Raw genomic sequence first — 25575 nt, 5'->3', positions numbered from 1 at the left:
ATTAATGTATATATATAGTTATATTTAATGTTATGAATCAGTCTTTCTGTAAATTTATAATTAATTTGGTTCTCTTGTTGAACATTTTTAAAAAAGTTCAGTCTTCATATACTGTTAAATTAGGGGATGAATGAGATAATTTAACTGTTAATTTTTAGTATCTGCATTCTTATTAACTTAGATTCAGTTATTATTCGAGGAGTGAAATTTAATTATAATTCCTCGCATCACATACACCATGATAAACAAACGTGGCTTATCGCTTGGAGAAGAATTTAATATTAGACAAGCTCTAATGGTAACTTTATTGTAAAACTAATAAGAAAAAACAAAAGGCAAGAAACAACATTAATTAGTGTTAGAGCTTGATTTAATCATTGCGAGTAGAATTTGAAGCAACCTTAGTCAAAATCGATCCATCAGTGAGAGGATAACACTCAAATATGTATAAGCATGTCTGGATGATGTCATATCCCCGTAAGAAAATTCGACATGGTTGAGTCACAGGGTCAGTCAAAGAGCGTATACTAGAACTTAAAGTTTCAAATGCTTTAGCACGAAATAGAAAGAAGAAAGGGATCAAAGACCCGCAGCATCTCTTATATATGCAAAGAAAGAAGAAAGGGAGGTCGGTTGGCCCCACCTTGATGAGACGCTTCGTGTAAAGTTCTCAGTCACTAGGTCTCATCACAATCCCCACATCTTTTTGCCTTGTTTCCCCATTAATGGTGAAAACTTCTCTCTGGGTTAATCAGATCTTCAAAGCATCAATTATCCATGTACTTACCTGATCCGGACCCCATCTCAGCATCAGACCCATTTCGGAACGAAGATTTACTTTACTAATCACTAGTTCCTTTTAGAACTGTCTATTTACTTTTGACCATAAAGTTGATATTCCATCACCAGATTTTGCCTTTCCCCTCAAAAAAAATGGTCAAAGAGTGTGAAGAGAAATGAAAAGAATAGTTCCATGGGTGCACCGTACGCACTTCACAGTTATTGTTATGGCATTTCATTTCATAGCTTTTCGGGTACACGGGAAAGGAGAGCCGGATCCGGTGTGCTTCAGACGCAGGCTTTATTGAACACGGCCTCTCACTATGAAGGGTTCAGTCGAAAAGGGGGAAATAGACAAGGGCATTCTGGTCAATATTTTATGTCATAACTCTCACCAACGTCACGGACACACAATATTAGGTCTGGGGAAAAAGAAAGAAGAAAGGAAAAAGGAAAGCCAAGCCGACAAGCACAATCGAATAATATCATTATCTTTTTCTTCGCCCATGAATCTCTCTCCCTGTCTCACCCCATAGCATGCCCCCCTGTGTGTCTGTCCCTTGGCTTCTTTCTTCCCTTCCAAGCTGCACCAAAAGGCTCAGCTACGACCCCAAATACCAAAAAGAGTAACCTTCTTTCACTGTACGTACGGATATTTCTCTGTTCATCATCAGTCTGTCACTAATAATCTCTATCACCACATACACATACTATATGATCCTCGTGCTTCCTTTAAAGCGAAGGCTTATTCTTTGTTGCTTTCGTATTGAAAAACTCTAAACTATGCTCACACACTGTGTCTCTGTTGTTGATGCATGCTATATTAATGCGAGAAGGCTGTACAACAGTGAACATGCTGCGTACATATCTAGGCATATATGAGGCATGCGTGTTGTGAACCTGTGAGCCATGGCAGCCCAGCATGTGCCTCCATTCACTAATTAATTGTAGGCATGGGCATTTAATTAGTTTATCAAATATATACAGTCTACTCCACAATAATATTTTTATACCTTGCTTCTTTTCAGCACGACTTTACGATCCTCACACACACACACACACACACACACACACACACACACACACACAACCATGCACCTTGCAACTTGTTTGGTTCATCTACAAAAAAAATTATATTCCTTTTTGGGGCCATATCGTGCTCGGAAATGATCATGGGACATTAATTTTGTACGCGTATATGCAGGCACATGCATTATATGTCTCCATTGAATTTCAATTTCATTGACTAATGCGTGAAGCTATTTTTGGCCGTCTACATGTGACCGAATGATGCTCGATATTCCCCACGTTATCAAGAAAAAACGGGAGATGTGTGAGAGGGTGGTTAATGGATCAAAGTATCAACGAGGATGGAAGTATATATATGAATTTATTAAGTGATGAGATAGACATGTGCTAATTATAACTCGAGATCTCTTTGGCGTTCTTTTTGATTGTTATATTCCTCAATATATGCCTGAGGAAGATGCTGTGATTGATGTAGATATAGTATATATAGATTATCCTCGATAAAAGATTACTGAACAGAAGCCGTACCTAATCCATACTATACATTAATTATTATTCAGGCATTTATACCATGTACGAGCTTTCAAGTTTCCAAATTCTGAATTCTAGAAGCTGCCTTGTTCAATTTTGGAAGAAGGTGACACTTTTTTCCCCCTATTCATGGAAGTTGTGAAGTTAACTAATACACTATAACTGGCCAAGCCTCAAGTATCCAAAAGAAGAAGGTGACGTCCAACAATTAGATTGCAGAAGAAAAGGAAAAAGAAGAAGATGATGGGGTAGGACCAACGAGGACGACGAAGAGGAAGCAGGTTCTAACCCAACCTCCTGCAAAAGCCTGCCCTCTCTGTTTCTCTCTTAATTCCTTCAACTTAACTGCTCTCTCTTTTCTCCTAACAATATTGTTAATGCTTGTTAGTATCTTCTCTCACAATTATTCACATTTCCCTTCCCCCCAACATAATCATTGCCCAAAAAATTGCCTGTTCCTAGCCTAATCTAACAACCTCCTCACTTATTATTAGCCAAACCCAACAATAATAAACCAGGAAAAAAAAACCACATAAAGTCCCCTCTCTCTCTCTCTCTCTCATATAAGCTGACGACTACTAAAGGGTAAAGAAGGGAAAGAATAGACCAACTTTATATTTAAAATATATAGAAACATTATCCTCTCAATGCGCTTAAACCTCTATAAATACCAGCTCTCACTCGGCTTCTCTGCACCCAGCAGGCTAGCTTGACACACTCGTTTCTAAGAGCAGCATCGTCATATAGAGACATTAGTATAAAGATAAAATGCATTATCAGACGGCGCCGTCGTGGGGGGGCTACGTGACGACGGTGGTGGTGGGAGACCCGCTGGAGAGGATAGAGAGAATGGCGTCGGAGAACGCGGTGGTGATATTCAGCGTAAGCACGTGCTGCATGTGCCACGCCATCAAGAGGCTTTTCTGCGGCATGGGAGTGAACCCCACGGTGTACGAGCTGGACGAGGACCCCAGAGGTAAGGAGCTCGAGAGGGCCTTGATGAGGCTTCTCGGCTGCTCCTCCGTCCTGCCGGTGGTCTTCATCGGAGGCAAGCTCGTCGGAACGATGGACAGAGTCATGGCCTGCCACATCAATGGCACTCTCGTCCCTCTCCTCAAGGAAGCCGGGGCTCTCTGGCTCTAGACGCTTCTTCTTCTTGTTCCTAACACAAACACACACTCGCTCTCTTTCTGAGCGCCACGAGTTATCGTCCCTTTTCCGATTCTCTTCTGTTTTGGTCATACTTGTCGCTACTACTGACTTCTCTATGAATCCTTCTGTTACTCCATTCCTAAGTTTTGATTTTTGTTTTTTATTTTTGGCTCGTCGGGGGTGATATTTGGTTTTGTGATGCTTTCTTTGATTTACCCTCCTTTCTCTGTAAAGAAGATAAGAGTAAAATGAAAAAATATATATGTTTTTTTACACTTCGGTTCCCAAACACTTTCCTACTACTCTTGATTTATCCTACTGTTCTTGCAAATGGCTGCATTGTCTCTGCTTTGGGTTCGTTCCTAATAATAGCTTAACTTCGCAGTGAAAGCCACAGACCGGTACGAGTCAAAATTTTTATTGCTCTATCCAATTTGCTTCCTTGTGACTTGCTGGAGCGGAATTAGGATTTAAGAATATAGGAGTCAAAATTAAAACACATATATACTATTCCCAATCTTCGCCACTTTGACTTGCTCCCTCCATCCTTATGAAGCACCAATACAAGTACCGCAATAAGGCATGACACACGGGCATGACAATTTTAAAAATTTTAGGATATGAATTTGATTATATAAATAATTAAATAATAAATATTTAGGATATAAAATTTGATTATATAAATAATTAAATATTAAATATTTAGATACACATATATTTTCAATACAATTTCCTGCAATTTTAATATGAGAAGCGCTAATAAAATTTAAAAAAAACAAATGAAATTATAAAAATTATCTTTTTCAAGATAAAAAGATCAATTTATATTCACATAAAAAGAAAGAAAAGAAAATAAGACAGAAGTTATCTAAAAACACGTGTGATTGTGAGCATGCCGCAGACCAATGAAAGAGGCAAATTTAAAACATGGGTCTGAGTGTGTAAATTCAGCGAAATATTATCCTAATCTGTCCATCGTAATAAATTTAGAACATGGTTGTAAGTATGTAACTCTATGAGCATGCCATTAACTAATGAAAGAAATAGAGGGAAGATGTAAGAGATCAAGAGAACGACGAAGGACGCAGGCAAGAAGTGGACGAAGTTGACAGCAGTTTCAAGGTGACTAGAGGAGACAAAGTCGACAAAGCAGATCAGCTGGCTGAGCAACGCAGGTTGACTAGCTCAGGCGGAGGCAATGTAATTGAAGAAGTATGACAGAGAAGGGTCAGATGACGAAGCAGGTCATCTGGTTTTTTTGTTTTGGGAATGAACTCAGACGAGTAGAAAATGCCGAACGCGAAGCAGGGTCCCAACTCTTGGAATTTCACCGTCAGAGACAGAGCGAAGCAGGCGATGAGGGATTTGGGAATGAACTTGACGAAGCAGGGCATCTCGTTTTGATAGAGAGAGAGAGAAAAAAAAAAAAGGAGCCAAAACGTCGCGTCCTGTGTCCAACCCCATATCCACCGGTACTTGCCCGCGTTAGAACGTATTGACAAAAAATAAAAACAGTCGACATGGCGCGCCCATGTTCGGGATGCACACCCCTGCTTCCTCGCTCCGTTCTCAGTTGATTTCCTAAATTATAGTAATTTTTCAAATTTATTTCAAATAATATCAATTAGTATCGTGATGATGATAAATAAAACATACAATTAATATCTCTTTTTTTTTTATTCAAGACTTATTTAAAAATACCACGACAGCCTTTTCTAAAAAATGCCTTGTACATGAAACGGAGGGAGCAATGGGACCACAAAGAAACGGCGGTGGATGTGAGCCGTAAGAACTAGGCTTTGTTCGGTGTATGAGAAAGGTTGCGTTTTTCCTTCTGAGAATTTTGCAATTTATAATTATAATATATTATAGTTATTATTAATAATAATTTTCCAACTGAGAATAAAGGGAATATGGGCTTATCTCTTGCGAGTTCTGAGCAACAAGAAAGAATATGGTCTGAGATTATAAGGGAGGTTGAAGCTGCTACTTCCCCCTCATATAAAAAACTTCCATATATTCAAAATGAAGCTAGCCAATAGAAGATATTTCTAACAAAGAAATCATATATTATAATAAATTATAAAAATAAATAAATCAATCGTCTATTAACAAAGAACCTCGCATAAGATACTCCCGAGAATTGATGCCTCCCTTTTTCAAGTGATCGTCGTATTTTAACATTAATTATCAGCTACGCTGTGGACTCCATCAACACCCCACCCCCAGAAAAAAAGGACTGAGTATTCTCGATATTCTTAAATAATAAACAACATATCTCATTACCAGTAAGCCAGGTCATCGAGTTTTTTTTTTTTCAATAAAAGCTATGGATTTTAAAAGCTTACCAAATTTTTTGAAAAATCTCAATTTTTTTAAAAATATTAATTGCAAATTATTTATCATCAAAATTCAACAAATATTGAATCCTCCTAATTTTGAGATTTAGGCTAATCACTTGTCAACACTCAATATGTACTTTCGAAACATGACAAGCCTCATAATTTTTAAAGCACTTATAAAAAAAATTATAAATTATATCAGAATAAAGGAAATATTTATAAATCATCCACTAAGCCTTTACATGCTTAGAGGGTAGACCATTTTTCTTGGCAAATCTTTTTATTTGTGAGCACAGGGAGAAGATTCCTGCCGACAGCGGAGATTTTTTTCTTGAGATACTGAGATTCAATAAACAATATGTGGGGTTCTAAAGGACTCACTTTTATAGAGCATAAATAACACCCTTTGTTGCCAACAAGAATTATCTCGAAATGTTGAGAGCAAGATTTTTCCTGGCAATACTTTTGAGTCCTGAACAATGCCTCAAAGACTCCAATGAACGTGGGCTTATGAGGCCCAATTTACTCCATGACAACGATTAGCATCTTTTAGATTTCCAGAAAAGGAACATTGACCCACAACTTGTACCTTATATAATAAGATTATGTGTCATTTATACCGTCATATGCCTGTCATCAAATTTTTAACTAAAATCTAAATTACTGCACTAAAGTTATATATTCTATTGCTAATTTTAAAATCTATTTTTTTTCTCAATAAAATCCGAGGATAATTATTGGTATGGACGAGAGGTTGTGCAATTGGAGGAAAAAAAACTGATCTGAAAATGAAATCCAAACAGAAACCAACCAATAAAATAATAACAATAAAGCCCAGCTGCAAAAAAACGGGTAACCAACAAATCGGCACAAACGTAGTAACTTCCCTTATCTGTTCTTCCCACCCATTAAATTCGAGGTTGCCATGATTGGTTCAGAGATTCACCTTACGCGCCGACGGGATCTTCCTGTTGCTGCTGTGACTCCTAACTTCTTGCCTTCCCACTCTATTCACTGACACCCGCAAGATTCCAAATCCATATCTCACTTCTTTTCCTTCTTCCTCTTTTTTAAATGCGCTCGGTGCAATAAAAAGTTGAATACTTCGTAAAATTTAAAAATGGAAGACCAAGAAGATTGCTTTGCTTGACAAAAGCCCCATCATCGTTCAAACCTCAAAGCCGAAAAGAAAATAAAGGAAAGCGTCAATATGGGGGTCTAGGGTTCATTCTCTCTCCTTGATGCCGATAAATTTTTCCTTCTTCAAGCACATCTTGTGACCCTTTTGTAGCCATCAGCTTTAGTTTCCTTTTCTCGCTACTACTCTTGTTCAAGGTATTATCTTTTTTTAATTTCGTTCTCTTTTTCCTTAATTCAATGAAGTTAGTGTCAAATAGACTCCGAATTGCCTGGTTCTCGGTACTTTTACGCGTTTAGTTTTTGCAGGAAAAAGAAAAAGAGTTGCTGATCGATCGGTCTGTTTGGCTGCAGGGGCATGCAGGTTTTAAGGGAATAGTTTTGGTCCGAGGTTGGTGGTACTGTCTTGTACACGAATTGAATTGGTTGAAAAAAATCAGATGCCGGACGAAGACTTAGTGGAGCTTAAGTTTCGTATCTTTGATGGTTCAGACATTGGGCCCTTCCGTTACCCGCCAGCTTCTACCGTGGCCATGCTGAAGGAAAGAATTGTTGCAGAATGGCCAAAAGGTTACCAGCTACTCTTGCTTTTAATCTGTAAATTGTTCTATGTTCGTGAACAGTGTGTTAGAATGATAATTGAATATGCTAGGAAATGCACCAAGTTGTCTGGCTTAAACAAAGTTAATGTTCCTACACTTAGTGCATTTTATTACAAGGCTCTGTTACGTTCATGATAATCTAGCAGTTTCTGATGAACAAAGGTCCACATGATCATATTTCCTGGCAGCCGTATGAACAAATCTCATTCTGGTAACTTTTTTAAGAAAAGATGCAGGTGTTGCTAGAATGAATTTGGCATAACTATACATTCCTTGCTCTTAAATTGGCAGATGGGTTGGTGAATTATTTGTATTTCAGTTGTTTGTGCATGCCAATTAAGAAGCCGGATGAGCATACACAATGACATTTCTTGCTTTAGATGACAGTTATTTGTACTTGACATATCCTTTTAAATAGAATGCTGTTGGTCCTCAAACTCTTGTGGATACTTATAATATTGACTTGTTCTTATCCCTGTACCTGCAAATTTAGATTCTAGGATGCTAGAACTGGAGCAAGAGCTTTGCCAACAAGGCAAGGCAATCTTTTCCATAACTCCATTTTGTTTTCTGAGGATTGAATTCAATTAGTTTGCAGGACTACCTGGATCAGTTCTCATTTGCCTGAACACTCTAATTTTCTTTGATAAATTTGTCAAGTTAGATTGGCTTTAATGTAACATTTATTGCCATATTAATTTCTTGTGTTCATTAAATAATGTTATCCTATAATGTTTTCTGAGGAAATCCCGAAATGTATGCTCTTCGCGGATGATATAGTTCTTATAGCAGAGACAAGAGAAGAGGTTAATTGCAAACTTGAATTATGGAGAAGGACATTGGAGTCGAAAGGTTTTCGTCTGAGTAGAAGTAAGACGGAATATTTATATTGTAAATTTGGTAAAGGACTATTCGACAATAACTTGGAAGTGAAATTGGGAGATCAAATTATATCTCAAATGGAAAAGTTTAGATATTTGGGAGCCATTATTCAAAATAATGGCGAAATCAGTGAAGATATTTCACATAGAATTCAAGTTGGGTGGTTTAATTGGAGAAAAGCTAAAGGAGTTATTTGTGACCATAAGGTGCCTAATAAACTTAAAGGAAAGTTTTATCGCACTGCTATCAGACCGGCAATGTTATATAATAGTGAATGTTGGGCTCTAACGGGACAGCAAGAGTATAAAGTTGGAGTAGCAGAGATGAGAATGTTATGATGGATGTGCGGACATATATGTAAAGATAAAATTCGAAATGAGCACATACGCGAAAAAGTGAGGGTGGCACCTATTGAGGAAAAAATGGTAGAAAATCGGTTGAGATGGTTTGGGCATGTACAAAAAAGACCAAGGGAGGCACCAGTGAGAAGAATGGAATATATAACTTTGAGTCCGATTAAGAGAGGTAGAGGAAGGCCTAAGAAAACACTCTTGGAAGTTGTTGAACGCGATCTCTTAATTAATAATATTCCTAAAAGCTTGATAAATGATAGAGCACAATGGCGTCTTGCAATCCATGTAGCCGATCCCACCTAGTGGGATAAAGGCTTGTTGTTGTTGTTGTATAATACGTAATCTCTTTGGACCATGATATAAGACATTGATAACTAATTCACGTTTCTCGAAAAATGTTAATTGAAACCTTAATTATTAAAAAAAATACATATTTTCAATTATACCCTCCTCAAATACCCTATATAAGTGCCTTAATAATGACAATTGAAATTTTAATGCATCATTTTCCTTAAAAAGAGTGATAAATGAAGTAGGAGTATAGTTGAAAAAATAATTACAAAAGTTACCAATACCCTATATTTTGTACCATGGAAGCTTCAAGAAGATGCTTTATATTGTGGTTTGGAGAGAGTAAGGCATATCATGTTATTGTATTTGGTGTAATAAGGAAGGAAGCAAGCTAGCTATAATAATCCTATGTTGTAGCACTGAATGACAAAGCTTATCCAGTTTTATGTGAGAGATGATGATGTTTAAGTGTCTTATGAAAACCTTGAAGGTAGACTAGATCGATTATGTTTACATAATGCTTTTTAAGTTCAATTTAATGACAACTTTTGATGAATTCACTACAAAGAAGTCTTTAGACCAAATCCGCATGAAAGGGATTTAAAGGGGAATATTGCTGTATGTTCACCCTTTTCATTTTCTGGCCTTTGCATTTGTGTGTTTTTTTGGGATTATGATGCTGTTGGATAGTTTAATTGGAGTTTCTTCCTTAAGTAAAAATGATTGAGAGAAGGAAATAAGAAAAAAAATAATAAAAATACCATAACCAGTTCAGGTTGTTTAACTATGGAAGTATGCAGAGAGATCATTTAAACCCCCCCTCTCTCTCCTTTTCTCTTCACCCCATAATGCACGAGAGGTATTTAATTATTGACGAAAAAAAAAGAAGAAAGAAAAGCAACGTGTAATGTTGAAGCCACTGGAATCAGCATCAAATGATGAAAGGAGCTGTGGTGGTGTGAGATCTTAATGAAGCACTTTTTCCTCACTAATAGAGTGCTTAGTTCAAAGGATCAACTGGTTCGGACTGATAGATTTTTGAAGAATGGCTATAACGTTTATGCTGGATTTTTAATGTCAGAAATTAATTATATGGCTTTTAAATTGCTATCGTAATCTAAGCTGTATCTTTGTATGAACTTGCTCTTAAAAAAAAAAAAAACATTATGAACTTACTCCTTTAGTGACTGGTGATATTGAGTCTATTATGTTCTTGCCTAAAGGGGTCTTTTGGTTGATTGCATGGGTTTGTGAGATGTGTATAATAGACTGGTGGGAAAGGAACCTGTGATTAGACTGCTCTCAGTGTAGAACTTTATTAGAAGTTAGATAATATAAAAGAATAGAATAAATTAAGTATAGTTTTTAATTGTTCGCGTTCAACTATCAATAGATCAATTTATAGTAAGCTGCAGTATTCTCAAATTATGAATAATGCGGTTCATTCCTTAGACACTGTAATTTAGTAGACAATTTATCAAGTTTTATCTAGAACATGAAAAGTGATTTTTTTTTTTTAATAACTCAGCACTACATGATTGGGTCTTTTAGAGAAGTTCCTCTCCCTGTCATCTTTGTATGAAAAATCTTATCTGACAGCACACACCTGAAGTCTTCAGATGGCTAGGTCTCTGCGATTGCTTGAATTTTACTTCCCCTGTAATATATCATGTCAGCATCACTCTATATGCGGTCATGATATTCTGTTTCCAGCAATAACGTTGAACTAAATTACTGAAGAGCGATTAAATTAGATAATCCCATGTTTGGTTGGATTACATCACTATTTAGTGGATGGTTGAATTCTGTAGCTGTAGGACATTGCATAGTTCCGTTGCTAACATTTATTTTATTTTCTTCTTGCTGTTCTGTATTCAACTTTTCATCTACGCGCACACTCTTCTTTAACCTATCTGAATTTGAATCTGTTCTGATCGTCCGTAGGCAAGAAGACTATACCGAAGGCAGCTAATGACATAAAACTTATAAATGCTGGAAAAATTTTGGAAAACAACAAGACAGTTGGTCAATGTAGAGCACCTTTTGGTGAGCTTACTAGTGAAATCACCATGCATGTTGTCGTCCAGCCATCTTTGGCAAGATCAAAAGCAGGTACACTTCATTCTGAAATATTTCGTGTCAATATTGTCTGTTAATTTTCAATGAATGACATGTTTACTTCAGATACCAGTGCCTTATGTCTGCACTCGTGTCATTGGCTTGTATAGCAAGCATCAACTATGGAAGATGAGTGTGTATTAAGTATGGGAATATGGTGAAGCGAAGTATCAGGGATCATTTCCTTCTAAAATGTGTAGATGCATAATTATCTTTCTTTGGAACGTTGAAATTTGCTTTCCTTGGTTTGAGCAGAGAAAGATGTTGATGAGCTCCCAATAAAACCCATATGTGCGTGTGCAATATTGTGAGAATCGACCATTATCCAGAGTGAAGCTGCTGAGTTTTGCCTTGTGGATGCTAGGATCTCTCTGAGGTCGTGGGAATGCGTAGCTGGATAGACAAATGTTTGTTGGAGGCTATTCCTGACTTGTCTTCGATAGTTTTCTTTGTTGTATAAAAAATGGGTTTGTTGTGAAAGTCTTGTACAATACGTAGCATACAAAAACGTTCATGATCTCTGTTGTGAGTACGTTGAACGGTACTCTAATGGGATGGAATGATCAAATATTATATACATATAGCCGTTTCTTGAGCACTGAATTGAAGTCACGTGACGGTTAAGTGTGTGTTATTTTTCATATGTGGACGATACAAGCTGATGTGAAGAAGGGTCCTTAAATCTTGATGTCCATTATTGACAGTATCTGATTATCGCTCCACGTCAACACTGAGATTAAAGTTAAGTATTTGTAAAGTATTGATAGGTGTCAGATCTCATTGTCCACAATGCTACGCGTTGAGGAAGACATTGTCAGAACATCGACCCGGAAATTTTCGCGCTTTGATATCTTAGCATGTAGGACAGAGAGCTTACATGGTTTGTCTGGCCACCATACAAGATAATTCCATAGGGATAAACTACAATTTTCGAGGTATGATGACAGCGTCTGTCCTGTGCGTTTCTTTAATGATGTGCTTTTAGAAGGATCCGAACATGGCCTACGATTCCAAGGGCCAGGGTGAAAAAGATGTCTACATGTTTTTGGTCGAGGACGGGTAAGGAGGTGGAGAGATGACGGGAAATTAGTAATCTCGAGTGAGTGAGCATATTTCTATGTTCAAGACACAATTTATGACTCTTGCATTTGAATAAGATTTAAAATATATTTTTATCCCTATATTTTTTTCTCGAAAGATGCTGAATATTCTATATTAATCAGTGGGATTTTTTTTTTTAGAGGAGTAAAAATTCCTCTTCATTAAAAATACATTTTAACCTCCTGTAATATGTAAACGATAATAAGATCTCACTAAATATCATGTTTTTTTCTTAAGTTTCTAGGAACCTTTAAAACATTAATATTTTTTAGTAAAATAATTGAAATACCCAAAGTTTAAAATAAAAATAAATATTAATAATTAATTTAATTTAAGTAATGATTTTTTTTTGGTAATGACTAAAATGGAACAGTCAATCACAAATTTCTTTATGCAAATTTTGTATTTACTGAAATTCAAATGTTATAAATATCCGTAAACGGCAGGGGTTTTTTCTCATCTAAAAAATAGTTTGGGAGGAAATGATTTATTTATTATTACAGGGTGCTCAACATTCTTGAAAGAAAAGTATATGAGTAAAAATGTATTTTAACCCTTTAAAAAAAGACTTCATTTAAAACTATTGAGAATATTTTTGTTGGCCAGAAAAAACCCATGGATATAAAAAAAAATCATGTTAGCTAAGATGTTATCAACTAAATTTATCAATCAAGTTCAACCAAATAGGACTACTAGATATCATATAATCACATCAAAAATAAATGCTTTAATTTTTGGATTTGGATCCTCTCAGCGGCAAAATTCTAAGCATTCTTTAGTAGCTAAATCTCGACCATTCAAATGGTCAAAATCTCATCAATACACACATCACATGATTATTAAAAATATATGTAAATAATTTATTTAAAAATAGTAAAGAAATACATTTTGAAGTATCACATATAGGTAAAAATAGGTCAAGCTTGAGTTAGATTTTGAATAGACAGGCTTATCCTATTTATCTAAATAGAGCTAATTATAAATTCAGGCATGTTTTTTTTTTAAATAGACCATATCAGAATTTTAACAGGACATGCTATATGTCTCTGTAGGCCAGGCCTATTTAATAAAAATGTTGATTATATTAAAATAAGTAAAAAGGGTTGTAGAAACAGATGATATATCTTGTTTAAATTTTGACATGATTTGTTCATGCTTAAATTTATAATTAGGTCTATTTTTATAAATAAACTAAGTATGTTTACTTAAAATCTGATTTAAACCTGACCCATTTGTATCGAACACAATATTTCAATATATATATATATATATATATTACTCCTTAATAATAAATTATTCATATGTATTTTTAATAGTCATGTGATGTGTGTATTAATGAGATTTTGGCTACTGAGGAGATTCAGTTCCCTGATTTCTTTCTATTATTTGGTTAAAATTATATAAATATCTATAAAAAATAAATTATCATTTGGTAGTTGTCACGTGTCAACTAAAAAGTTTTTTTGACCAACAATTAAATAGTTCAAGATCTAAAAAATTTATTCCTTTTTCTCTATTTCCCATTTATACCTAAAACTATGTTATTTTCCGACCAATTTGAATTCAAGGTGGGTGGGATCTGAAGACTAAAGAGACAACTCTTTCAAAAACGATTTTTTTTTTTTCCCTGCAAACTCAAGGACAAGTTTATATTCCTGCGGACCGGAAGTCCAGAACCTTAAACATTGTAATTAAACACCCTAGAACCTTCAAGCGAGGCCAATATTTGTTGATATTTGACAAATCATTATGGCCTATTTTGGCTTGTTAGAGGGTGTGCATGAAACAGTGTTTTATTTTTTTTAATGTTATCTTTATATTTAAGGAATGAAATCCAATTCACAAGCCTTGAACTAAAAAGACAAAAAATAAGGAAAAATTATATATTTAACTTTACATATTTAATATGTTTGTTTTCAATTAAATTAAGATATATTAATATTTTATTAATTATTTATTTTATAATAAATTCTCATTATTAATATTATTAACCCCTTAAAATTTAGTTGTCATGATTTAATTAAATATATAAGATGAGGTTTGTAAGTATTGTTAAATAATTCGACCATGTGATTCAATTAATTCGTCCCTAGAACACAGCACACTGCTGGTAACACCATAACAGAAACTTACTCTTTTAGTTTTATTTATAAGTTATTTCTAACATATTTCATCATCATTAAAAAAATTTTAAAATTTATTAACTCTATATTAAAATTTAATAAATTTTTAATTTTATTTTTATTAAATATATACACTTTAATAATATATTTTCTCTCTCCAACATTTAAGAGTGAATAAAAAAAATTTATAATAAAAATTTAATAATGTGATTTATAAATAAGATTATTTGTTTTTTCACTCATTACTCTCTAAATAGGATATTAATTACATGAATGAACACGCTCCTGCCAAACCAAGACTTCAGCGTGGTTGCATTAATTGGTGTCTCCCTCCAGTATCTTTCATTCAACTCAAACAAGTACTATTTAATATTGTGGCGTTAAAAGGAGGGTAAAAATATGAGGAAAAATAATTTTTACCTACTATGTAGATTTCAATGCCAATAATTAATCATTGTTGTTGGGAAAAAAACTTTTTAAAAAGTAATTTTAATATTTCTAAAAGTGTATTTTAGTATATAAAAAGATCAAATGTCTTGTATATAAGAACATGAGATTTTTTAAAATACGTCTTACTATATTTCAAATAGGATGAAGTAATGAACAAATTTTGTTTTGTTTTTTTGGTTAAAGCCTTAAAAGGGAAAAGAACCACATGCAATAAATACACAGTTGAGCACCATGTATGTGTGTACTGTATCTCAGCCTCAGCATCGCCATGCAGATGCAGCAATTAGGGCTCGGTCTTGCCATCCCAGTAGCAAGCAACCTTTGTCCTCCGTCAACCTATATCCATCGCACGAATACAAACCCAGCAATATCTTCGACTGAGTCACCGCGTTCGGACTCAGTGGCACCCCCCTGAACCCTCTCCCTTCCATTATCTTCCTCCATTTCTCCAACCTCTCGTGCCTCTCGATCCTCTCCGCTCCTTCACAGGCCACTATGTTCCTTATTTCTGGCGCAAATATATACTGCTCCACCTTAGCCCTCTGCGCCGACTCCGGCGGAAACGTCGCGTCCAGAGAATCGAAAATCGCTGAGTAATAATGCAGTGCCTCCAGAAATCTGCCCAGGAAATACGGTCCGTTATGACTCGCTTCTTGCTCCACAAGGGTTACGATGTTGGGGGCTTGGTCCCTTATTATTCCCAGTAAATTTCCCATGCAGTTTCCTGGGACCCTGTGAAGCCGATTCACGGAGTTCACCGCCAATGCCTCTCCGACCCGACGGTTGAACATGTGGGGCTTGAGATCTTCTAGTTGCTCGCCCACCGGGTGGAATTCAAAGGGGATGTTGAGAGAGTGGGCTAGCTCCGTCAAGCACCGGCCCGTTTCCCTCACGGCCTCGATGCTGGGCCCGACGCCAGTTATTCGCAGAAACGGGGCTCCACTGGGTCGGGCTGCTAGTGCTTGCATGAACGCGGGCCATTGGTAACCTTGGAGGATGTCTAGGTCGATTATGTGCACTCTCTCTTCGGCCTCGAATGCTTCGAAGATTGCTTGGTTTGCGGTGAAGTGGGCGAATTTGATGTAAGGGCAAGCTTGGTAGACGATTTGGTATATCTTGAGGATTTCTATGGAGTGTTGCGGGAAACCAGAGAAGGATGGCTTAGGGTTGGAGGAGTTGATGATGGATTTGGTGGTGAGAGTGGCTGCGAGTCTTGCGCTCAAGGCTTCGGTGAAACAGGACGCGACTCGTTGCATGGAGTCACCAAGAGGTGTTACTACACGATTCAGATGGTGCAAGTACCTTCTTGCCAACATGTATTCTTCTTTGGCCACTGCCTCAGCACAGGCTAATAGCAGGTGCACCAGTTGAAGTCCACTGTCTTGCTCCTATTTATTCAGTTAAAAAATCGCTAGATCAGACATAAGCATGTGTAGAATAAGTCAACCACACGAAAGCATGCATAAAGTATGATTTGACTTTTTCTTTATCTTGATTTATTCTCTATTTTCTCGTGTGCATATATCTGAATACTAAAAACAAACACTTTTTGATGTTCCTTTGGTTTCTGTCTTGAGTTTTTCTCCCTTAGCTTGTAGCCTCTGTACATTTTTTGTTTTATAAATTAATACAATTCCTCTTTCAATCGGGAAAAAACAACACTCGTTATAGAATAACCAGTAATTAGCGTATCTGATACTGTGTTAAGAAGACAGCTAAATGTCAGGCTTAAAATTTTTGACGAAGACGCAAGACAAATTGAATTTTATGTACATGGAAATTAAAGCAAAAGACATCCATGATGAGTCACTGAAGAAAACTGAACTGCATGGGAACCGATAATGGGAAAGATTTTACCTGCTCGGTCCCTATAGGAATAGGCACCATCAAGCTATGTGGCTGTGAGTGTGATTGCTGTTCCGATTGCTGCTTTTGCTGTTTCTCTTGCTGGCGTTCTTGCTGCAGAGCTTGTGAAAGAGATGCGCTCATCTGATGCACGTCACTCTCTTCGGTAAATTGAGAGCCATCCGGCATTAAAGATTCTTCGTTCAATGATCCACAGTATCTTGAAGAACTTGCCATCGTCAAGCTGTCCAAAATGGGCGGGATTGAAGCTGATATGTCAAAGCAGTCTGATGAACTTCCAATATCAGACAGTTTAGTGGATGAATATCCACCAGCGAGTCCATGATCCCCTTGATAGTCCCCCAAGAATTCTTCTATGGTCCGAAGTGAAAGGTTCTCCACGGGCTGTATATACTGGTTGTTTGGAGAGTTATATACCCTATGGAGGGGACTGAGTCCTTTACCTTTGTGGGCGCTGGCAAGTGCTCCGATCTGCGATGAGAAGCGCGGAGGTGAACAACCTGAGAGACTCTGTCCCTGCATTGCCTGAGCATAGTTGTAGTTGCAGTTGTAGGTAGAAGCTTGAGGGGAAGGCATGCTCCTCACCGGCGAAGAGATCATGAAATCGGCGTCTAACTGATCGGAGAAGAAAGACTCCCACATGGAACTATCTGGTGACTGGACTTCCACATCCCCATCCAAGTCAAATTTGAACGCAGGAAGGTTTAAGCTGGGAGGGGTTAGATTAGTCTGCTCTAAATGTTCAGAAGACTGGGCAGCATTTTTCTTGGACTGCAAACCCGAGTCGTTTGAAGAAGTGGGCTGGATTTTGTTGCATGAATTCTCACTCTTGAGGGACAGTGAACTTCCACAAAGTGAATTGATCATATTTTTGTCTGAAAACAATAAAAATAAAAATAAAAACCTCTTGATCCCTCTCAGTGTAGCAAGAAAAAATTCGAATACCTGAGAGAGGTTCACGAGAAAATATGATATTTCTGAGATTTGGACGAAGCGAAAGGAATAAGAAGGGGAAGGCGACTCAGTCTGAAATTAACTAGCCAACTCGGTATAGTTGAATCAAGTATTAATGGAAAGAGCAGAGACAGTGTTTTCTGGCTTCTCATGTAGATGGCTCTGAAAGGGGGGGACTGTGGGGACAAAACCTAATTTCAGTCGTATGTGATTGGAGGCTTGTCTTTGATAATCTCCATTCTAAGCCCTCTTGGGATTCTAGCTGGAATTTTAGAGGCCTCCATATTGTCATTTTTGGTTACCTGTTTTAACTGTTTACTATATTGACTTATTGGCCCGTGCAGGACTCATGCCTCGCGACGAAGAAGAATATGCAGGGTCCCACTCACCTTGGGCCGGCCCATCTGAGTTTTGGGCATCTAAGTTAATTAAGAACCATTATGAGAATCGCCCGTAATTAGTTGTTAATCTGCAATTGGGCAGCATTGCCAATAGGAAAGCGACAATGACGTGAAAGCTGAAAGGAGGGAATAAAAAATGAAAAAAGTGCAGAATCATGGAATGTGAGACAGATATGGAATTTCCTCGTTGGCCAAGAAAAGACAGAGACAGAGATGGAATGAATGGGCCAATTCAGTGTTGGCCTTTTTCTTTTTTCTTGTTTTGTTTTGGTTGTTTAAATCAAAACACAGGTGGTGAAATATAAAAGGTTACTATGGTTTCAATGAAGGAAAACCACTGGACTTTGGTGCTAATGCTGTGCTTTTCTCTGAATTCAACTTTTCATATTTATTTATTTTTCATTGCATTTGAGCGTGTTTTTATTATAAGAGACTTGTTAAAGGCACCGCATTAGATGTGACAACTCTCTCAAAATAGAATTTGAACCTTGATTTACATTTAAAATTTTAAATAATAAATTTTTGAAAAAAAAATTATAAGGTTATCTTTGTTTTAAAATTTAAACACATTAACATAAAAAATACTAAAAATATAAAAATGAAATTAAAATAAACTCGTGTTGCAGGAAATCAATGTAGACAATTTAAATTGATAGTGAGCACTTGATGCTGCTCAGCATTCTGAAAAAGACAATAAATGATATGAGAATTGAGCAATGCAGGGAGGGGGGAAAAAGCGAAGAAGGAAATAAGAGATGCAGAATTAAAAAATTAGGTTGACATTGTCATAGAGGAGTGAAGCATAGGGGGTTTCGGCAGGGAAAGGGAAAGGGAAAGGGACAAGAAAAGAGACATAGGGAACGGCGTCGCATCCAACGTCGGTGGGGCGGCCTCCCCCTTTGGATTTGCCAAAGGAATGGAGCGCTTGTCCCCACCTCTTCTCCCTCATCGGCGGCATCTCTTTTCTAAAAATTTATGTGTTTATTTAATTAGTTTTTATTTAACCAATGACGGAGTCTTGCTTCTTCCTCCGCAACACGGATGCGGTTCCCTCCTGCGGCTTTTCCTCTGCGTCCCTCCCCGGCGAACAAATAGTGTGTGATGCAGTGCTGTAATTAATAATCATATTAACTTTCCATTTAGAAATGTAAATATATTTTTTCAAGGGTTAGATGGTCAATGTAAAATATTTTTATTATTTCAAAATATCATTAATGTATTTTTTTAAGTTACTCTTAATAGATAAATTATTTTATACTTATTTTATTGTTAAATAAATTGATAAAGATGAATATATAAATATTATGTTAATTTAAAGACAGTTAATTAATTTGTTAGGACGGTTAAAAATGCAAGAATAAAAAAAAGTAATTCTTATTTTTCTTATATTTTGTTCTTTTGATCACGTGAGTACTCCCGCAGTTGATATGACGTCCCTCCTAAAAAAATTTGTCATAGTTATGCTCTCGCTTCACTCTCAAGTCTCAAGTTTATAAGAGGAAACTATTGAAGCGACTGCTTGAATTTTTTTTTTTTAAAAAACAAATCGTGTTTTTGTTATCAGAAAGAGAAAAGGCCCAGTTTTGCTTGTATTAGATTGTAACTAACAATTGGCCAGTGCGAGTGTACTGGGCAAGTAAATAGAAGAGACAGAGACATGATAACAAGAAGTAGCAACAATAATACTACAAGACGGAACCCAAAGTAAAAACGCGCGATGACTGCTGTGACTTTATGATTGAGATTTTATTTTTATCTATCGTTAATAAACTGCCACTCTTCCAACAAGTAAGTGCTCAATTTAATCCTGAAAGCTAAAATGGTTTTCAAATTAATTTTTCCCGTGGAATTGCTTTCATAAATAAGATAGCATTGATAATTTTTACATTCCATTGTGATGAAATTAATTAATTAACTACCTAGTATCCATTCATGCGACCATGTAATCATAATCAAACGGCATAATAACAGCACTACTATTAATAATAATATCTTTATTTCTGATTTGAAAAAGATATATTACCCGTGAATAAGTAAATTTGACATATAATCTTAACAAGGAATACATTAAAAATGCGCAGAAGAATAAAACGAGAGAAATTGGTATTTTGTGGGGCTGCGGACATTCCCCAATGCCGCCTAGAAACATTTTCTGACGCCAACCTGTCCCTTATGGCCCTCTCTATAATTTCCAATCCACAACAAGGTTTTTTTTTCTTTCTGAAATCAATTTAAGCGTATGAGAAAAATTTTCTAAAGAATGATGTATTAAATATTTTTTATTTTCAGGTCAAAATTACTAATTTAATTACGTATCTCTAATTTCAGCAAAATAATTTGAAGTGACTCATATTCACGATGATAACTTCACAAGCAAGCTGTAACCATTAACAATAAGGGTATGGGCCAACACCAGTCAGGGTTACATGTTTGGTGAAATGGATATCCAGCTTTTCAATCATTGGGATGGCCCAAGCCATGCTACTTGTGGGGTGCCAGGCTGAGTCGTTAATTGCACTTAACGTGGAGTTATCGTTAGTTAAGCAAATGGCCGTGCAGTAATTGCTGCCTAATTGATATTCCCACCGTCCCTGCATTTTTCTATAAGTATATTTTATTCCTAAATATAAGAAATGTCATGATTTTTTTTAAAATAATTAGATAGTTTTACCTTTATCTTGAAAAAACAAAAAAATATTAATTTGGTGCTTTATTCACCACCATTATAATATTAATTGACATTATTAGGGATAAAATAAAAAAATTATTGTGATTTCATATGATTTCAACTATATAACAAACTTTTATTGATATGTAAAATCTGGTTAAAAACACATTATATATAAAGATGGAAGGAATATTTCTCCAATATCACAATATAATTCATTACGGATTGATTTACATGTCTCAAAAAGCTTGTTAACATCTTAATTTTCTAAAATATGTTTACATATTTTTAATCGTACCTTCAAGTGTAATAAAGTTAACCTTTGGATTATTTAAAACATACTCATTGATTTTTCAATGAAGTAAGGTGCGATTAATATATATATATACAGTGGCGGACCTATGTAGGTGTGAGCGTGGGCAGATGCCTCCACTCGAATTTGTGTAACTCCAAATGAATAATATAGAGTTTAACATTATGCCCCCACTCATCCATAATTTTTGCACCCGATAAAGTAGTAGGAAGAAGGAACAAGAATGCTGTTCACGATACCAAGGGGAAGAATATAATCCACGAACTAGGAAAGTAAAAGGAATGATGGTGGGGTCAGGAAGTAATGTTTATTACAGGTGATATGCAACTAATTTAAGGTTATTTGAATTTTTTTAGTACTTTATTATAATTATTAAGGGCTTTTTTATGTTAATATTTTAAAATTAGGATTTTGGATGACATGAACTTATCTATTTTGATTAACTATTTAAAATAAATGAATATAATTTTTTTTCTAAATTTTGAATATAACATTTTGTTATTAGGGGAGCAATAAGATGTTGATCTAAATTTTATGAATCTAAGCTCTAATTTATAATTTATTTGGTTTTTGTATATATTAAATTTTATATTACAATATGCATAATCATTTGTTTTTTCTTAAATAAATATTGCTCCCTGGGATCCTGGATTTGCCATTGTATGTATATATATATAATACCTACTCTCTATATTATAGACCAAACAAAATTTATAGAAAAGGATTTATATTGTAATTCGTAGAAAATTAGTGAGAACCCACACCGCAGAAGTAATGTACACACGTGACATCTGTGAAGCACGACGATATCAATAGAAATGTCTTAATTTGGTGAAAGTGAGAGATTCGCGCCTGAAAATGAGGAACGGACGGGTGCGACTATATGGCATACCCCATACCGATTAGAGTTGAGTTACGTGTAATAACAGGCCAAAATATTACAAATCAAAATGAGCTATGTTCCTCAACTTTTAACATATTGTGAAAAAGAGGTGAGTTGTTTGATAATTTATCAATTTTCTTGAATTTCGGACTACACCTAAATCATCAATAGTTTTTTTTTTTCAATATTAATAATTAATATCATCTGAGAGCCAGAAATCTTGATCGTCTCTCGGCCCCGCTCGAGATGGAATGCAAAATTCATTTGAAATCATACTGAAAACAGGAGGTGGAGATATACAGACCGAAACTATGCATGAAAACTGAATACAAAATTATGATAATGACTGTACTGCATGCGTTTCTTTCTAATTAAGGCAAAGCGAGTAAGCGACAGTCGTTTGATGTCGTTGTAAATGGATCACAGGAGGGATTGATGGTGACGAGCAAGATGGTGACCTGGCACTGGTAAGTGACAGTGTGATAATGAAGTGGATATGAGGTTCTTCATCCAAACCTAAAATAGTAGGTTGAGTGAGACACCTTCCAATACCAGGAAAAGAAGAAGAAGAAGAAGAAGAAGAAGCAGCCCTCTTAGTTGCTTAATCTTCACACAACTTTGTAAAATTGTTCGTTTAATTAGTTTCTTTTTGAATTCAGATAGTGAGGCATATACCATTGCGAGGTGCAAATGCAACTACAGCCTACGGGAATGCTCCTAACCTTCCTCAAGCTTTTCTTCGGTTCTTGACCCTTTTGTTGTTGCAATAGTTCCAATAAATGATTGGTTCCAACTAGAAGTTGCCCTGTGCCTATGTACTGAAAAAGAGTGTATCCAACCAGTTCAAATTCTATGCTCATCCCACCATCCTTGGGATGAGATCTCAACCCAAATTTTAAATATAATTTTATATTATATTTATTAAAATAAAAATTTATAAAAATTATAAAATAATTTTAATACTTTTTTATCTTTAATTTGATCTAGATTTAATTTATAGGGTCCAATTTAATATAAAATTTTTTATAATTTATATATATTGATTATCCATATGTACTCTATACAATACAAATAATATAATTGAAGTATATTTGTATTATGTATAATACATTTAAATAAAAATTTAATATTAAATTGGACCCTTTAAATTAAATTTAAACTATATTAAAAATAAAAAAATATTAAAATTATTTTATAATTTTCATAACCTTTTATAAAAAAATATTAAAATTATTTTATAATTTTTATAACCTTTTATTTTGATAAATATAATATAAAATTATATAATAATACTTGAAATCTGGATCATTTCAAATCCCATCCTAAGAATGGTGTTCATCCTTGGGATAAGGTAGTTTGGTGTCGAAACTTCCCTTCTGGCCTTCCGTAGAGCTTCATTGCAATTAGCGTCCCATTGGTGGTTTCCGAACCCACTTGGTTCAAATTGCAGAAAGCCCAGTAGAGAGAAGTGCTATGCCTATGATCCTTGATTAATCCCAAGTCCTCTTTTGTGCTTTTATAAGCCCCCACCTTAATCTCTCTAGAGAGGCTATCAAGCTACATGCCTCCCAGCTCCGGAAAATTCCAAAGAATCCACCATCTATTGACTATTCTCTCTCCTACTCATAAGTTCCATATGTTGCCAAATAACATTCACATGTCTCTGTTTCATATGGAAAAGATAAATTATTTCCAACTTTTCGCTTGAAGTTTGTTCACCACTAACATCTGCCCCTCATTGTCTACACAGCGAACTCGTTTACTATGTGTCAAGGCCTTTGAAAGCAAAGCTATTGCAGAACATCACAGACACTACTAGGGAGCTTCCCTCCATTTTTGCAAAGTTGGCCATGAACCCGATAGTTTTCTTGCTTCTTTTATCCTTGTTTACACCCGTTTTGGAAGTTGAGCCCGCAAAACCCAGGCTGCCAGGGAAACCCAGGTTACCCAGCTCCCACATCACTGTGATGGGCTTCGTTTACTGTGACACCTGCTCCAATAACAGCTTTTCCAGACACAGCTACTTCCTGTCAGGTGATGAGTATCAACATTCTTGTTAGATTTGAGTTTTGTTAATTGTGATTAAACTTCGAGGAACATGTATGTTCTGGTACTGAGCGAAAATGAAAAAGAGTTCACACATTTTACTTCCTTGAATATCTCCAGGAGTAGAAGTCAAAATAGATTGCATGTTTAAAGCGCGCTCAGCTAAAACAAAGGAACAGATAACAGTTTCAGTGAACAGAACGACAGATAAGTATGGAATGTACAAGCTGGAAATACCATCAGTTGATGGAGTGAAATGTGCCGAAGACCCTGATGTTGCATCTTCTTGCCAAGTAAATTTAATGGGGAGTTCATCCTCCTCATGCGATGTTCCTAGCTACAGAAGCACATCTAATGAGATAACAGTCAAAGCAAGAAGAGACAATCTCTGCATTTACAGTCTAACTCCTTTGAGTTACAGACCATCTAAGAAGGATATCGCCTTGTGTGGTAACTAAAAGAAGCAGCTTACACTTGTAGTCTGTTGAATTACTTGGCCACTTGTGTTTGACAAATTCCAAGAACTCAGATATGCGCTATCTTATTTTAGCCTATCAGGGGCACAGATATTTTCTTTCTCCCTCTTGATTGTTTACCTGCATTATTTGTTTGATTACGAAGTAATATATCAACTATGCAAAAAAAAATATTATGCATGTAGACTTTGGCTGGAAAAGAGAACTTGATTTCAGCAGTTGATTTGGTCCCCGTTAAAATGGATTACATTTATAGGACTTCTTTTCTGTGAAATTGCAAGAACAAGTAATTTCCCCAACAGCTTATTACCGGGGGATAGACTGTGTTTAATGATATGGTGTTCCATAAAAATGGAGTGTTTTCAACGGGGTAAAGCAGAATAGCGGTCCAGTATGTCAGTAAATAAGTAAACTGGAAATCCACTGGAAACTGACAAACTTTGAGACCTCAAACTATTTCACTAGCCATCAGATTAGCTCAAACCTATTATAATTAATGTGCCAAATGCAAATTGAGAACCGGAAAAGACAAAAAATTTCTTTAATTCTATCAGATGGAGAGTAGACCACACGAAATTTGCAATGCTCATTCCTAGCAATTAACATTCATAACTGCAATTGTTTGTGATGCTAGGATGAGTGTGGTTTCTAGCAATTGCCTCAGCATATCAATCTATATCTGAAGATTTATTTGCTTTTCTTGTCCATCCTATTTCTTTACGTGATTGCAAGGACCCTTAAGCATGATGCACAACTTGCTATTGCTACATTACCTTTACAGAACAATTAAGAAATCCGTACAAAGAATCAGCCAGCCTGTCATCACCTTTATTAGCTCCATAGTGGCAGATCGCAGCAGGTGAAATTTCACCTCGGACGCATCCAGAGAATGAGTACACTAGTGGGGTCCATGTTGTGCACTTGTGCTGTGCTAGCATCACCACAGCAATAATGAAAACAATAAGAAAGCAATTATAACAGCTTGAAATGGCAGCTGGAAATGAAATGATGCTAGATCTGTAGTTTATCTGCGCACCCTTCCCAGCTACGGATCATCCTAGTGACTCACAGTGAGCA

The 25575-nt window shown here is 35.9% G+C and overlaps 4 protein-coding genes across 6 annotated transcripts; 3 read left to right on the top strand and 1 right to left on the bottom strand.

Annotated features, from left to right (window-relative positions):
- Positions 1–3045: 3045 nt before the first annotated feature.
- LOC129301186 (glutaredoxin-C3-like) lies at positions 3046–3767 on the top strand. The gene has a single exon (XM_054939762.1). It carries the CDS (start codon positions 3109–3111, stop codon positions 3481–3483), a length of 375 nt encoding a protein of 124 aa, XP_054795737.1. The 5' UTR covers positions 3046–3108; the 3' UTR covers positions 3484–3767.
- A 2942-nt stretch (positions 3768–6709) lies between these two features.
- Positions 6710–11812, top strand: LOC129301188 (membrane-anchored ubiquitin-fold protein 3-like). Of its 3 annotated transcripts, none has more exons than XM_054939766.1 (4): positions 6710–7169; positions 7281–7541; positions 11044–11211; positions 11473–11812. In XM_054939766.1, the coding sequence occupies exons 2-4, from the start codon at positions 7412–7414 to the stop codon at positions 11526–11528; spliced, it is 354 nt and encodes a 117-aa protein (XP_054795741.1). In that variant the 5' UTR covers positions 6710–7169; positions 7281–7411; the 3' UTR covers positions 11529–11812. The 3 variants fall into 3 exon arrangements, with proteins under 3 accessions (XP_054795741.1, XP_054795740.1, XP_054795739.1); XM_054939765.1 differs by having other exon boundaries at positions 7272–7541; XM_054939764.1 differs by having other exon boundaries at positions 6712–7169; positions 7326–7541.
- Positions 11813–15083: 3271 nt separating this feature from the next.
- On the bottom strand, positions 15084–17624 carry LOC129301187 (GRAS family protein RAM1-like). Its single transcript, XM_054939763.1, has 2 exons — positions 16749–17624; positions 15084–16279 (listed from the first exon to the last, which is right to left on the bottom strand). The coding sequence occupies exons 1-2, from the start codon at positions 17622–17624 to the stop codon at positions 15149–15151; spliced, it is 2007 nt and encodes a 668-aa protein (XP_054795738.1). The 3' UTR covers positions 15084–15148.
- Positions 17625–23533: 5909 nt separating this feature from the next.
- Positions 23534–24617, top strand: LOC129301189 (uncharacterized). Its single transcript, XM_054939767.1, has 2 exons — positions 23534–24010; positions 24143–24617. The coding sequence occupies exons 1-2, from the start codon at positions 23827–23829 to the stop codon at positions 24478–24480; spliced, it is 522 nt and encodes a 173-aa protein (XP_054795742.1). The 5' UTR covers positions 23534–23826; the 3' UTR covers positions 24481–24617.
- Positions 24618–25575: the final 958 nt, after the last annotated feature.

The sequence above is a fragment of the Prosopis cineraria genome, unplaced genomic scaffold (assembly GCF_029017545.1).
Source record: "Prosopis cineraria cultivar Desert tree isolate PC_DT_omini unplaced genomic scaffold, ASM2901754v1 PC1948, whole genome shotgun sequence".
Lineage (NCBI taxonomy): Eukaryota > Viridiplantae > Streptophyta > Magnoliopsida > Fabales > Fabaceae > Prosopis > Prosopis cineraria.
Note: the sequence above shows the minus strand (reverse complement) of the source record. Positions and strands in the feature narration are given on the sequence as shown.

Excerpts from the sequence above, each read along its gene's own strand:
- LOC129301186 (XM_054939762.1), top strand. The coding sequence starts at position 3,109 with ATGCATTATCAGACGGCGCCGTCGTGGGGGGGCTACGTGACGACGGTG.
- LOC129301188 (XM_054939766.1), top strand. The coding sequence starts at position 7,412 with ATGCCGGACGAAGACTTAGTGGAGCTTAAGTTTCGTATCTTTGATGGT. Across the intron at positions 7,542-11,043 it reads TGTTGCAGAATGGCCAAAAG|GCAAGAAGACTATACCGAAG; the intron begins GTTACCAGCTAC and ends GATCGTCCGTAG. Across the intron at positions 11,212-11,472 it reads TTTGGCAAGATCAAAAGCAG|AGAAAGATGTTGATGAGCTC; the intron begins GTACACTTCATT and ends TGGTTTGAGCAG.
- LOC129301187 (XM_054939763.1), bottom strand. The coding sequence starts at position 17,624 with ATGATCAATTCACTTTGTGGAAGTTCACTGTCCCTCAAGAGTGAGAAT. Across the intron at positions 16,280-16,748 it reads TTCCTATAGGGACCGAGCAG|GAGCAAGACAGTGGACTTCA; the intron begins GTAAAATCTTTC and ends CTGAATAAATAG.
- LOC129301189 (XM_054939767.1), top strand. The coding sequence starts at position 23,827 with ATGAACCCGATAGTTTTCTTGCTTCTTTTATCCTTGTTTACACCCGTT. Across the intron at positions 24,011-24,142 it reads ACACAGCTACTTCCTGTCAG|GAGTAGAAGTCAAAATAGAT; the intron begins GTGATGAGTATC and ends GAATATCTCCAG.